This window comes from Camelus dromedarius, chromosome 5 (genome assembly GCF_036321535.1).
Source record: "Camelus dromedarius isolate mCamDro1 chromosome 5, mCamDro1.pat, whole genome shotgun sequence".
NCBI lineage: Eukaryota > Metazoa > Chordata > Mammalia > Artiodactyla > Camelidae > Camelus > Camelus dromedarius.
The window spans coordinates 74,941,895-74,956,185 of NC_087440.1; the positions used below are offsets into that span (position 1 = coordinate 74,941,895).

At 41.7% G+C, this 14,291-nt stretch overlaps 1 protein-coding gene across 1 annotated transcript in view; it reads left to right on the forward strand.

The window, feature by feature from the left end:
* Window positions 1–13,535, forward strand: part of TSHR (thyroid stimulating hormone receptor) — a 125,429-nt gene extending 111,894 nt beyond the window's left edge. The window contains exons 9-10 of the mRNA XM_010976397.3: window positions 9,508–9,696; window positions 11,681–13,535. Coding sequence (XP_010974699.1) covers window positions 9,508–9,696; window positions 11,681–13,094 — 1,603 coding nt within the window. The 3' untranslated portion in view covers window positions 13,095–13,535. The remainder of the gene's footprint in view (window positions 1–9,507; window positions 9,697–11,680) is intronic.
* The last annotated feature ends 756 nt before the right edge of the window (window positions 13,536–14,291 follow it).

Sequence of the window (14,291 nt, forward strand, 5' to 3'; positions counted from 1 at the left end):
TGCTGAGCACCTACTGAACTCCAAGGCCAATTGTAAGAATAAGATCCAGCCTCTACTCTGAAAGAGGTTACAATCAAATTCAGGAGAAATGTGAATAAGTAACTCAAAGTTTAATGTAAAAAGAGCCATAAGAAGTATTTAGAGAATCAAGATACCATTGCGGGTTAGGATGACCAGCAAAGGCCTCACTAAAGGACGTGGAATTTGGGACGGGCTCCAGATGAGGGCTAGAATGGCAACAGACGAGAGTTACAAGAGAAAGAACAAACGCAAGTCTACAGGAAAATATGGGCTATATTCTAAGAGCAACAGCAACAAACCCAAAAAACGTAATTTGGGCCAAAGGATAGTGTCTGAAGTGTGTTGTGTTGGAATCATATTGTGGGGAACAACACCTGACTTAGCAGGGAAGGGTGACCCACTGAAGGGTTACCATGGGGATGTGAGTAATAGCTGCATAATCCATTACGGTGTGTGGCCCTCTTCCACTCACCTCCACATCTTCTCTCCTTGGCCTCTGCCCATTCTGGGCCCCAACTATATCAACCCTGGGTAGCTCTGTCCCAGCCACTGCACCCGGACCACTCATCTCTACCTGGCTGTTTGGCAGGCACTGGACCTCCCTCAGAGGGAGGGACACTGAGCTTACCGTTCCTCGTCCTCCTTTCTGTGCCTGCCAGCAGAGCCTTTGGAGCAGCTCTCTTGGAGAGGAAGGGAACCTCCTAGAGGTGGAAAACTGGAGGAGGTTCGTCTGTTAGGCTGCTCCACTCTCAGGCTGTGAAATGAGCTGCAAAGACAAACAGACCTCTCGCCGTGCCTGGCTGGGGCACAGACAGACGCGTGCCAACGGAGCCGGGTTACTGGGGAAGCACCCAAAGCAGATCATCCTAAGTCACACACCCTTGTCTCCAGAGGCACAGCAAAGGACAGGGTCTGTGACCATTTTGTGGAGTCACTGAGAGCTGCAAGGAAGGTCAGAGAAGAATTTAGAGAGAAAGAGCTGATGATTGCCTTTCCAGAGATGTGTGCGTGCCAGCTTCTTGCTAAAAACAAAAGGATAGTCTACTTCAGCCCCAGGAATCTTCAGACCTGAGGATTTAGGTCAACAACTCAGGATACTTGGTTCCCCCCACATCCGGATTTATTGACCAGTAGCATCTCTTACTACCTAGCCATTGATATGAGAGAAAAAGGTTGATATTTCAAGTCACAACAATCTCTAATGATAAGGTTACTTTTGACAGCTATTGAGAAATTTTCAGAACATTTCCCAAGTAGCAGGATGGCTCTGGTAGGAGAGGGGTGATGGAGTTACTGCAAAGATCCTCAAAGTCGTGCAAACCTTTGGGTTTCTTCAATTGGCTGAAAGCACAGCAGCTATCATCCTCAAAACATTTTTACTTTAAATAAAGGGAAGTTCTCCAAAGCCCAAAGCCACCACTGTCCTAGAGCATTGGCCTCAAATGATCATGCATTTTACATCAGGGGACTTAGTCTGAATACAGGTTTTTTTTTATCCATGCCAAGCCAAAATGTAAACTAGGATGATTGCAACTCTAAGACAGAATAATTCACAGTTCCATTAACTGTTTTTTGTAACTCGGTTTTGCCAAAGTTAATTGGTTAAGGGCTTTTTACTTTGACCAAAACTGATAGAACATAAAAGAATTTTTGCTGAGTCTGAATTCCAAGAAAACAACACTAGAAATTTTTGAAAAAAATTAGAAAAAAAAATCTGAACCAAGTAAGTTCTGAACTGTTTAATTAACAAATCATTGCTCCTTAGCCAAGAGCCCTCAACAGTAATGGATCTTCAGAATAAAAAGCAAGTCAGAGCACACTTTTTTCTTTGCAACTTTAAGTGTAAATAAATCTACCTTTTAGGAGTGCCTACTGGTCTCAGTGCTAAACATTTCTACATAAATTATTTTATTGTATACTATCAACCCCAGAGGAATCTGATCTCTCCACACCACTCCTCTTATAATTTCTGGTGATTTGACACACATTAAGTTTCAATTATTTGTGTGATAAAAGAAGAGAAATGAGATTGCCTAGGCCCAGAGAGATGAGGCAAAAATCACGTGTACTCTGTTGTGTAGCGAGTTTTACTCAATGATTTTATAATTAACTAAAAGATGCTGGCGACAGGCTGATAGAAGGGGTGAATCAACCTGGGATTGATTTTTTTCAATAAATAACTCACAAGTGTAAATCAAGAAGCAGTTTACAGTGTACAGTTAGGCACTCAATTCTTCCCAAGTAAATATGGCTGAGTCTTCTGGGATTTTTACTCTTGGAGCAGGTGGAAGGAAATAAGGCAGTTAAGGGTTTTCCTGCTGACACACTATCTCTGCCAAGTTTCTGAAATCCACTTTGTTAATTATGTTCTGCTTCTGAGTCTAAAGGAAGCAAAAACTCTAAAAGAAAGTGGACTTCTCATTTCTCACAGGTGGCACTGAGGCTGATCCTATGCCGCTATGGTGATGGTCATTTTATATGTGTGCTGGGGGTAGGGGGAGAGGACTCAGCACGAAGGAGAAGGATAAATTTGTGTTTCACCATCTGCCTATTGGCACTAAAGTTCCTCTCGTTATTGTGAGGAAGAGCTCTGACTTTACTGAATTACAGTATACAGGTAGCTTATCATTTACGATCCATTTTGCTGAGACAGTAAACTCCAGGAGATTTCATAGGTCATAGAAGCTATAGGCTGAAATGAAATGTAATTATGCAAGCTCAAGAGGGAGAAAAAGAGGATAACAGTGATATTTGAGTTACAAGGCAATTTTGTTTGTACACAGAGACTTCAAGAAAAGATTGGTAATTTATGATCATCTGAATCTTTAGACAGGCATTTTCTTATTAATAGTAGGAGCCTTTTTTGAGGCTCAGCGATGTGCTACGTTCTTTACAGAGAGTTTATCACCTTGAGTCTTTTGAACTATTCAATAGTATGTGTCATTATCCCTATTTAATAAATGAGAAAACTGAGGTGCAGAGCTGTCAGGTAAGTCCCCAAGGTCACATGGCCGTAAGTGGTGACGTTACGATGCAAACCCAAAACTAACTCAGAAACACTGTCTCTTCCTAGCACATCAGGTCAACCCCTTTCACATAAGATTATTCTTGCCCCTGTTGTAATTCTCCAACATTGCTTGATCATTTTCTTAAATTTCTCCTTAAACCCCTCCAGTTCTTGATCATCTTAGTCTGAAAAAAGCCAAAGTCCTCACAAAAGCCTTCAAAGACCTATGCTGTTTGTCCGCCAGCCTTGACTCATTATCATCACCTCCTACATCCTTCTGCATCCCTCACTCCAGCCACACTGAACAGGTCCCCCAGGCATGCTGTCGCCTCACGGGTCATGTGCTAGCTGTTTCCTCTGCCTAGGGTGCTCCTTCCCTAGGTATCCATGGGGCTTGCCCCTTCACCTCCAAGTTTTTGCTTAATTGTAGGCTTCTCACTTAAATCTTCCCTGAATTCCCTATTTAAATCGGAAGCTGCTCATCACTCTTCATCCCACTTCCTGCTTTATTTTCCTCTGCAATGCTTATTACCCTCTGAAACTCTAGACATCTTAGACATTTACTGACTTCGTAAATGTCTTTCTCCCGCCATTAGTATACAAATTCAGTACAAGGGATTTTTGTCTGTCTTTCCCTACAGTTGTAACCCCAGTGCCTGATACCATGCCTCGCACATAGCAGTGGCTCATCGAATATTTGATGAATGATGAGTAATTTCAAGCCAAAGCAATAGATGGGGCAAGAATCATTTTACATTTCTGTTCCTCAGTTGTTTGTCTTAACATTAAAGTTACAGTAAAAACATCTCTTTTTATGGGTTCTCTGGAAATCAGCAAGCATAGTAGCTAAGTACTACGTGTGAACAACCTACAAATTTATGTTGCAAGTCAATCCTCATTTGAAAAAATGAAAGACAGTTATTTGTGGGCACTGACAGCTTTAAGGGATTTTAAAGTAGCATAATTAATCTTAAAACATGCTAACAACTTATATAAAATTAAGTTGAGGCAGATGTCTTCCTGCCTCTTCATCGTTGCTTTTGGATCATCATCCCTCATCCTCCGTAAAGCCTTTCCCCAACTTTGACTCTCATGCCCTCAGACATTAATGCCCAAACATCTTTCTTGTTATCTATGAACTCCAAAGTCATTCTGTCTCATTTCTTGAAGATTTCAGCTCCTGACTCACTGTTACTTCTCTAACACTGCTGCTCTGTAATTTTTGGTGATTTCAATGTCCATGTGGATCTTCTTTCCTATACCTTGGCCTCTGACTTCCACTCCTCCAATAAATGTGCCCTCTGCTTGACCTCTAGACTTCACTTCCATGTCTTACCAATGTCATTACTAATGACTACAAACCTTTCATAACCTCAATCTCAAACATCCTGCTGTCTTTCCATCTGTTTTCTTCTAATACATTCATTCCTTTAATTCTTTGGTCCGTTTAGGAGCTACAATCCATTAATAATATTTCACTGCCTTTCACCTCTCCTGTATCTTCATTCCTTCCTTGTGAAGCTTAAATTCCATGATCCATCATTATAAGCACTGACTTGCATACACAGTCAACTAACTACCTTGCCCCACTCTCTTATCATCCTTGCCTGGGAAAACCCTACCTTGGTGAAATCTAATTACCCATCGATGTGGGCCCTGACTTTCAACAGGTGGGCATGACATTGTTTCACTTTAAGTCATTCACTCCAAGTGGGTCCTAGGTGCTGTAGCAAAAGCACCCCATTTACCTAGCCGCTCTCCCACTCCCCTGAATGAACATGTCACGCCTCCTCCCCTCTTCTCAGTACTCTAGTCCTTCTCTCTCATTTTCACGCCCAGTTGATCATCTTGACTTCCATTTCATTTAGAATAAAATCAATCAGAAGAGAATTCCTCATGCTCCCATCACCACATCTACTCATCCTCCTCTATCTATGTCCACATTCTCTGTCATCTCTCCTGCATTTTAAGTCACTTTTTAAGGCAGTAGCAGCCCTCTCCCTTCTGTCCCATAGCATCTATATTTTCCTCTTTACTGGATTATCCTCCATCAACATTCAAACATGTTATAGTTCCCCCCAACTGTAAACAATATTGCTTTAGCCTATAGGTTAAAAGATACCTAAGAGACATAGCAATCAGCTGCAATACCCAGTTCTGTTTGGATCCAGCCTCTCTTGGAACACTGATTGAATGTTTGTTGACTTTAAAGAGTTATTATTATTTTTAGGTGTTCTTTTATCTTAAAAAGATTCTTTATCTTTTAGGGCTATGTATCTATTTTTAATTTAATAATATATTTTATCTGACCCAATATATCAAAATTATCATTTGGACATGTCATCAATATAACATTATTCATGAGATATAAAAAATGTAATGAAGAATGTGATGTATGTAATATAAAACAGTTTACATTTAAACATGCATTTTTTATTGAGTTATAGTCAGTTTACAATGTTGTGTCAATTTCTGGTGTACAGCACAATTCTCAGTCATACATGAATATACATATATTCATTTTCATATTTTTTCAACATGAGCTACTACAAGATGTTGAATATATTTCCCTGTTCTATACAGTATAAACTTCTTTATCTATTTTATATATACCAGTCAGTATCTGCAAATCTCAAACTCCCAGTTTATCCTTTCCCACCACCCTCCTCCCCGGCAGCCACAAGTCTGTATTCTATGTCTGTGAGTCTGTTTCTGTTTTATATATAAATTTTTTTTTTTTTAGATTCCACATATGAGTGATATCGTATGGTATTTTTCTTTCTCTTTTTGGCTTACTTCACTTAGAGTGACATTCTCCAGGGCTATATATTGAAATCTTGTAATTTAAAAATATCCCTTCAACTCCCTGTCTACTTCTGTGTCCTTTTGCAGGAAGACATCAGAAAAGAGTTGGCTAGAATTCTAATTTCGCTCCCCTAATCTCTGTTAAGTTCGTGCCAATCAGATTTTCACCATGCCACCAAAACTGCTCTTTTCAAGGTCACCAGTGACTTCCACAGTTGCTAAATCAAGCGGCCAATTCTTAGTTCATGTCTCAGAAGCATTTGACTCTGTTGATGACTTTATCCTCCTTGCAACACCTTCTTCTTTTGGCTTCCAAGACACTACTCTCTTGGTTTTTCTTTGCACATCTGATTGCCCTTCCCAGGCTCCTTTTCTGGCTCTTCCTCTTCTTTCCTAATCTCTTGTTGTTGGAGTGCCCTGGGGCTCCACCTTTAATCTTCTTTCTACCTCTATCTTCATCCACGTCCTTGGTGATCTCATCTACTCATATGGCTTCACATAATGCCTGTGATATACCTTAATAGATATCTCCAAACCAGACAACTCTCTCAAATTCCAGACTTGTAACACACTGTCTACTTGACACAGCCACCTGGATGTCTAATTGACATCTCAAACTTGGCCTGTCCAAAACTGGACTCCTGATCATTCCCTCCAAACCTGCTTCACCTGCAGCCTTCCCCATCTCAAGAAAGGCAACTCCATTCTTCTAGCTGCAGACCGTAAGTCATGGTGTCATTCTTGACCCCCTTTTCTCTCATACCTCATATCCTATCCATCAGAAAATACCATTGGTTCTACCTTTTAAATCTATACAAACTCCCACCATTCTCAGCACCTCCACCGCTACCACTCTGGTCCAAGGCACCGTCCTCTCTCTTGTTGGTCTCCATGTTAGCACACCTTGCTCCCTTTGGCTTACTTCCAAAGCAGTAGTCAGATTGATCCTTTTAAAATAACTCAGTTTATACCATTCTTCTGAAGGCTTCTGATCTCATTCTGATGAAAAGACAAAGAACTCCAGCCACATCTGATCTGTCTCCCCAGGACCTTTCTGAGTTCTTCTCCCACATTTCCTACCTGCTCCCTATTGTCTCAACTCCAGCCACACTGGCCTCCTTGCTTGTTTAAAAATACCAGGTACACCCTCACCTCAGGGCCTTTGCAATGCTGGTCTCTCTGCCTGGAATGCTCTTCCCCCAGATATAAACGGGGCTCTCTCCCTCACCTCCTTCAGACCTTCACTCAACTGTCGCCTCAATGAGGCCTTCCCCTCACTGACACCTCCCCCTGTCTCTAATTGTGACCCTGCCTCTGGGCTCTTCCTCTCCCCCATTCTGTGTTACTCTTCTCCATGGTACTTGTCATCATCTAATATACTATGTGTTTTGCTTTTTCATTGTAATTGTCCCTCTCCCCCCACTAGAATGTAAGCATGAGAAGAGCAGGAATTTCTGCACGTGTAGTTTACTGCTATAGCCCTAGCAGTAACTGTACTGGAGACACAGGAAACAATCAGTCAATACTCATTGAATAAATGCATATCCTGGTTTTAAATTCTTTTAAACAAATAATTAGACAAACTCACTGTCTGGAACTTATAGCCTTTAGGCCTTTGTTATTTTTAATTCAGTATTAATAAATTAATTAAACTGCCTTTTAAGCAGTAAATTAATCTTTCTGCTCTTAGATGTATTTCATTTACCAATTTACAGATGTGACTACACATTTATAATGGATCAGCTTCTACGTATTGACCTTTGGAAAAGCCCACATTTGTTACAAGCAAACAGAGGAGAGACATGCAATTGCTGCTGAAACATTGGCAAGCTGATTAGTATTTATTTAATTTGCAACTTAATTCATCAAATGTTAGTTGTAAATAATAATAACAAAATATCTCACAAAAAAAGGGAAATTTCAGTGTTTGATGTTCAAGTATTTGGTGATTCTAGAGCACATAATTGCTTCTGAAGAGGAATTTGTTCTTCCTATGACATCAAATATCAGTTGGCTCGTCTTTTTTTCCTGGCATCATTAAAGTTTGGTGATATTCTTGCCCGGTACATAACCCTGCAGGATGTACTCTCTCCAAATTCAGGTCCTGTTACTTTCATTAGACACTTAACTGGAGATGGTTCCCATGACCTAGACGATTAGACTTCAAACTATCTGCCAAGCACAGCTCAGCTACGGTCTGCTTTGTGAGTAAATACTTGCTAGAGACAAATTCTCATGAAGCCCAGTGCCCATTGCTTGATGAGCTCTTTGTGGAACGTGCCAGAGTCAATAAGAAAGACGGGGGCCCTCCAGATTGAGGGCTTCCATCCATATGGCTGTATTCATGAATGAACTCAGGTCCCTTAACCGCTGATGGCTACTCTCCATAGTCTTCTCACTCTAAAAACAAAATTGAAAAATTTAACTATATTTTAACTATAAGGGAACTATATTTAATACTTTGTAATGACCTTTAATAGAAAAGAATATGAAAAGGAATATATATATATGTATATGTATTAAAGTCACTATGCTGTACACCAGAAATTAACACAATATTGTAAATCAACTATACTTTAATTTAAAAAAATACTCAAGCTTCATGTTTATAAAAATCAAGTAGCAACTTCTTGCAGCCTTGAACCCTGAGAATATAAATCTCAGCTAAGTGTAATTACAATGATATGGAGCAGAAGTTTAAATATTGGAATTCATTCGCTAATCAGTCACTACCAATTACATGAAATATTTAAAATATGGTTATAAAAATAAGGAATAAGTAATTAAATATTTAATATTTTAATTGATAAAATATAAAATAAGAGATTTTAGGTTAAATATCTGTAGTCCTATTCAAACTATTATTCAATGCAAATAAAAATGGTGAGTGAGATATGTAACCTGGACTCTGTGGGACTGAAAAAAAGAACACAGAATGTCACATTAAAAGCCATGAGTTAATTCTGCTTTAGTAACTAATGCTAATATCTACACTGTCCCCAGCCTCACCCCAACACACATTGTTTTCAGAAGTGACTTGAATCTCATTTCAGATTGTTAGTGTAGATATGGTAGTTTTCTTTCCAGGAATATACTTACAGCCTTCTAAAGAATTTGTGGCAAGACTGTTCTGAGTCATGAATTCACCGTGTAACTGGTTATGACTCCCAAGTTCTGCATCCTTAGGAGAAGATTTTCACATTACTGGTATTGATCCATATCAATGAGCAGTTCATCAATCCTAAAACCCCAGTCCCCAGAGACTGAGAAATTTATGTCACTTTGAGCCTGTTCAAATTTATTTCTCTTACCTCTTGAGACCCTTCAATAATTGTATGGTGTAGTTTTCCAGAGTAAAATTGACATCTGTCTCTGATTCCAGGAGTTTGCATGTATTGCAATGGGTGATACTGAACTATTACTTGTATTGATAGATACTGGCATTCCAAGCAATAAAAATGGGAGCCCCTTGCAACGTATCAAATTAGAAGCAAAATCTCCCTCCTTAGACCAGTGAGTGGCTGTATGTGAAAAACTCGAGTACATATTTACTCTGAGCAGAAGGAATCATGCTGTCTCCCCATGAATCTCAGCCCTGTTTGACCTTCTGGCCAAGAACTAGAAGGCCCTGGCTGCTCAGCTCTCTCTGAATTACTCTGTTCTCTCCCTCCCAGAGACATCTCTTACACCAGCATTGCTGCCCTGCCATCCAAAGGCCTGGAACACCTGAAGGAACTGATAGCCAGAAACACTTGGACTCTGAAGAAACTTCCTCTTTCCTTGAGTTTCCTTCACCTCACACGGGCTGACCTTTCTTATCCGAGCCACTGCTGTGCTTTTAAGAATCAGAAGAAAATCAGAGGGTAAGTGGCAGTATCTGGAATAAGTGACAAAAGGCCTTGGTGGAAATTGAATTAATTTCTAGGTTTGGGGAAGAAGCTTTATGGTTTTAAAACCACGTGGGGAAGAATTTGGAAGCATCTGACAGAAACATGAAATTCATGGGACACGATGACTCCATAGGCCAGGAGGCTGCAGATAAGAATAAGGCCAGAGTCACTGAATCGCAGCAGAGGAGGGGAGGAGATTAGGTGATGATGCAGGAGACACAGGAATGACCAGATCATGCAGAACCTTCTAGAGATTACACAGACGTGATTTCTGGCCTCCAGACACAACACGTATTTGGTGCCACAACTGTGAGGACTAATTCAGGAACAACGCACGCGTTGGGGTTTGTGCCCCAGCTCTGCCACTTCCTAGCTGTGTCATTCCAGCTTAACCTCTCACTTAACCTCCCTGAGCCTTCGTACATGGAGATCATAAATGCTGCCACTTACAGAGGTTTCGAGAAGATTAAATGAGAAACTGGGTTAAAAACACCTATCACAAAGACCTGGAATGTAAGCTCTCAATAAATACTAGCTATAATATGTGTAATTTTATAATCAGGCTGTGAAAGAGGGACGGCCTTCTTTTTCTCTCCGTGCTTTCTCTGAATCTTGTCTTCACCTTCACTTTTACGCTGCGTTATTTCCCCCTTTATGTCTCATGCAGTCCCCTGTTCTCTTAACAACACCTTCATTTATCTCTTACTCTTTCTCTCAGTTTCTACATATCATCTGCTGGGTGATTTTCTGCACTCATACTGGCAGTTGGAAATAAGTTGGGATCTAGCTGTGGAGGCAGAAGCAAACAGGAAAGCTGAGTAGCTGTGCAGAGGCGGCCAGTGTGGGCATAACACCTGCAGAAAACTAGGAGTGGGGGGTGGGGATGCTCTGCTGATACCACGCAGCCCTGAGCAGGAAAGGGCCAGGGATGGGCGGGAGGCTGAACTGCACCTCGAGGGCCGGGTCTAGATTTTTCCTTCATCTCCAAGCAGGTTGGGACAGGTAGTCCGTCAGGCATTTTACCCAGAGCTCAACAGACCAATCTGCTCAGCAGCTGAAGCTAGTTAAAGAATCCCATTTGACGTCAGTCTGTTGGGCTAGAAAAAAAAAGAAAGAAAACTTTCTTCCATAAGCATGCCTGCACGATAGTGTTCAGATAGTCATTTGTTCAATAAATGTTTATTGAGCATCTATTATGTGTCTGGCACCATCCTAACCACCACAATGACCAGGACAGACAAGAGCCCTCTTGCATCTTGTTTACATTCTAGTAGGGGAAGTCAGAAAAGAAACAGCAAAGGAATAAGAAAGTATCAGATAGTGCTGTGAGGGAAACATACACAAGGGTCAGACAATTTAAGAAGACGAAGGAAGGCTCTTCTCAGGAAAGAACATTTGTGTTTAAAACGGAGTAATGAGTAGAGGTAGTCATGAGTGTTTTAGGCAAAGGGGACATGGAGTTCTAAAGCTCTGAATAGGAATAATAATAATGGTAACAATAACTAACATACACATGGCACTAACAGGTGCTGTTGTAAGAGTTTTAAAATAATAAGCTCATCTAATCCTTTAACAACCCTATAGGAAATAGATACTGTCGCTATCCCATTTTACAAATGAATGAACCAATGTCCATAGACCTTCCCCAGGTGAAACAGCTGGAAAATGGTAGAATCAGGTCCTAACTTAGGCAGACTGGCTCCAGCAGCCATGGGTTTTTTTTTTTTTTTTTTTTTTAATCACTGCTGTTCTTGAACTGATTGCTGATGAGAGATAAGGGCCAGTGTCCCTGGACCACATTTGGAGAGGGGAGAAACAGGAAATGATGCAGGAGAGACAGGTCTGACCAGATCATATAAAATCTTGTAGAATTATGTATATCATACTAAGTGGTAAGAGATGTGGGGACCATTAATGGATTTTCAGCAAGTGGTGACTTGTATCTGCTGCCTTGCAGAATCCTTGAGTCTTTAATGTGTAACGAGAGCACTATTCGGAGCCTGCGTCAGAGGAAGTCTGTGAATGCTTTAAATGGCCCCTTCTACCAAGAATATGAAGAGGATCTGGGTGACAGCAGTGCTGGGTACAAGGAAAACTCCAAGTTCCAGGATACCCACAGCAACTCTCATTATTATGTCTTCTTTGAAGAACAAGAGGATGAGATCATCGGTTTTGGCCAAGAGCTCAAAAACCCCCAGGAGGAGACCCTGCAGGCCTTTGACAGCTATTACGACTACACCGTGTGTGGGGACAGCGAAGACATGGTGTGCACTCCCAAGTCGGATGAGTTCAACCCGTGCGAAGACATAATGGGCTACAAGTTCCTAAGAATCGTAGTGTGGTTTGTTAGTCTGCTGGCTCTCCTGGGCAACGTCTTTGTCCTGGTCATCCTCCTCACCAGCCACTACAAACTGACTGTCCCACGCTTTCTCATGTGCAACTTGGCCTTCGCGGACTTCTGCATGGGGATGTATCTGCTTCTCATCGCCTCTGTGGACCTCTACACTCAGTCTGAGTACTATAACCACGCCATTGACTGGCAGACAGGCCCCGGGTGCAACACAGCTGGCTTCTTCACCGTCTTTGCCAGTGAGTTGTCGGTGTATACACTGACGGTCATCACCCTGGAGCGCTGGCACGCCATCACCTTCGCCATGCGCCTGGACCGGAAGATCCGCCTCAGGCACGCCTGCGCCATCATGGTTGGGGGCTGGGTTTGCTGCTTCCTGCTCGCCCTGTTCCCTTTGGTGGGAATAAGCAGCTATGCGAAGGTCAGCATCTGCCTGCCCATGGACACTGAGACTCCGCTTGCCCTGGCCTATATTATCCTTGTTTTGTTGCTCAACATAGTTGCCTTTATCATCGTCTGCTGCTGTTACGTGAAGATCTACATCACAGTCCGAAATCCCCAGTACAACCCAGGAGACAAAGACACCAAAATTGCCAAAAGGATGGCTGTATTGATCTTCACTGACTTCATCTGCATGGCCCCAATCTCATTCTACGCTCTGTCAGCACTTATGAACAAGCCTCTCATCACTGTGACCAACTCCAAAATCCTGCTGGTTCTCTTCTATCCACTTAACTCCTGTGCCAATCCATTCCTCTATGCCATTTTCACCAAAGCCTTCCAGAGGGATGTATTTATCCTGCTCAGCAAGTTGGGCATCTGTAAACGCAAGGCTCAGGTGTACCGGGGTCAGAGAGTTTCCCCAAAGAACGTCACTGGTATTCAGGTCCAAAAGGTAACCCAGGACAGGAGGCAAAATCTCCCCAACATGCAGGATGACTATGAACTGCTTGAAAACTCGCATCTAACCCCAAATAAGTGGGACCAAATCTCAAAAGGGTATGAGCAAACAGCTTTGTAAGCTGACAGCAGTAGGGGACTTAGGCTAGTCTCCTGAACATACACATCCCAACCACTGACACACTCCGCACACAGCTGACCTAACCCTTCTGCAAGTCATGTTCTATGGGGCAAGAGTTCGTCTCTGGAGAGGGACTAGCATTAATCTAATCATCACCTCCAAGAAGGAAGAGGCCGTATCAGCATGTCTGAGCCCAGGTGATATCAAAGTAATCTATACTCTCTAGAAGATTTGCTTGATGCTAAGTGCAGAGATGACATCATGTAAAATGCTTAATAAATACCAACTGAGCTCATGTTGGCATTGAGCTTTCTCACTTTTATATAGCATTTCATACTAAAGATTCAGCAAATGGCAAATGTTATTAACTTGGTTGGTGACCAAAAGATAAAATGGGCCCCACATTGGCTCAGTCCAATTTCACGTTCCCTCATGCATCCAAAGAGAGTCTGAGTTCCTTGAAACTGGAAAGTCAAACATGACATCATGCAAGGAACAGCTATTCTGAGACACGAAGGAAGGGTAAGGCTTAGCTTTGAGTTGTTTTTTTCTGGACTCTGAGACATAATCATCTCTTCACAAGAATCTACCTGATGTGATCCAACTGTTATGTGTTGTCCTGGAAAAACTGGCAAGATTTCAGCTGCTGTGGCTGAGCAAAGGCCGAATTGCTCTTCTTGGCCAGTCTTCTGGTATTAAAGACGTGAACTCTAGGAAGTATTTCTAAATATCGACAAGTGGGAATTATGAGCAGGGTGCACTAGATCACCCACTGATTAGTAAAGCAGGCTGGACACCGGTTAACTGTTGGACCTTGGGTGAATTAGTGGGCCTCGGAAGTCTGTAGAAATAAAGGAGCCTGATGGCCGCTTCCAGTTTTAAATCTCTAAGGTATATCCCATTCCCTCAAAACATACGTTGTCACCAGAAATTGACACCACACTGTAAACTGACTACACTTCAATAAAAATATATATATTACAAAAAAAATACACTCGTGACAAAGAGAAAGAAAAACAGTAAGGATGCAGAATCGGTTTTTCCTGTCTTATAGAGCTGCCGTCTCCTCTTCGGAGCCTAGACATATGACCCAGGAAATTTTGTTTGTTTCATTTTTTGGTTATGATGTCTGAACCAGAAATTCTACTGAGTGACCATATTGAGTTGGGGCTCAGTCAGTCATCTAATTACTAGATC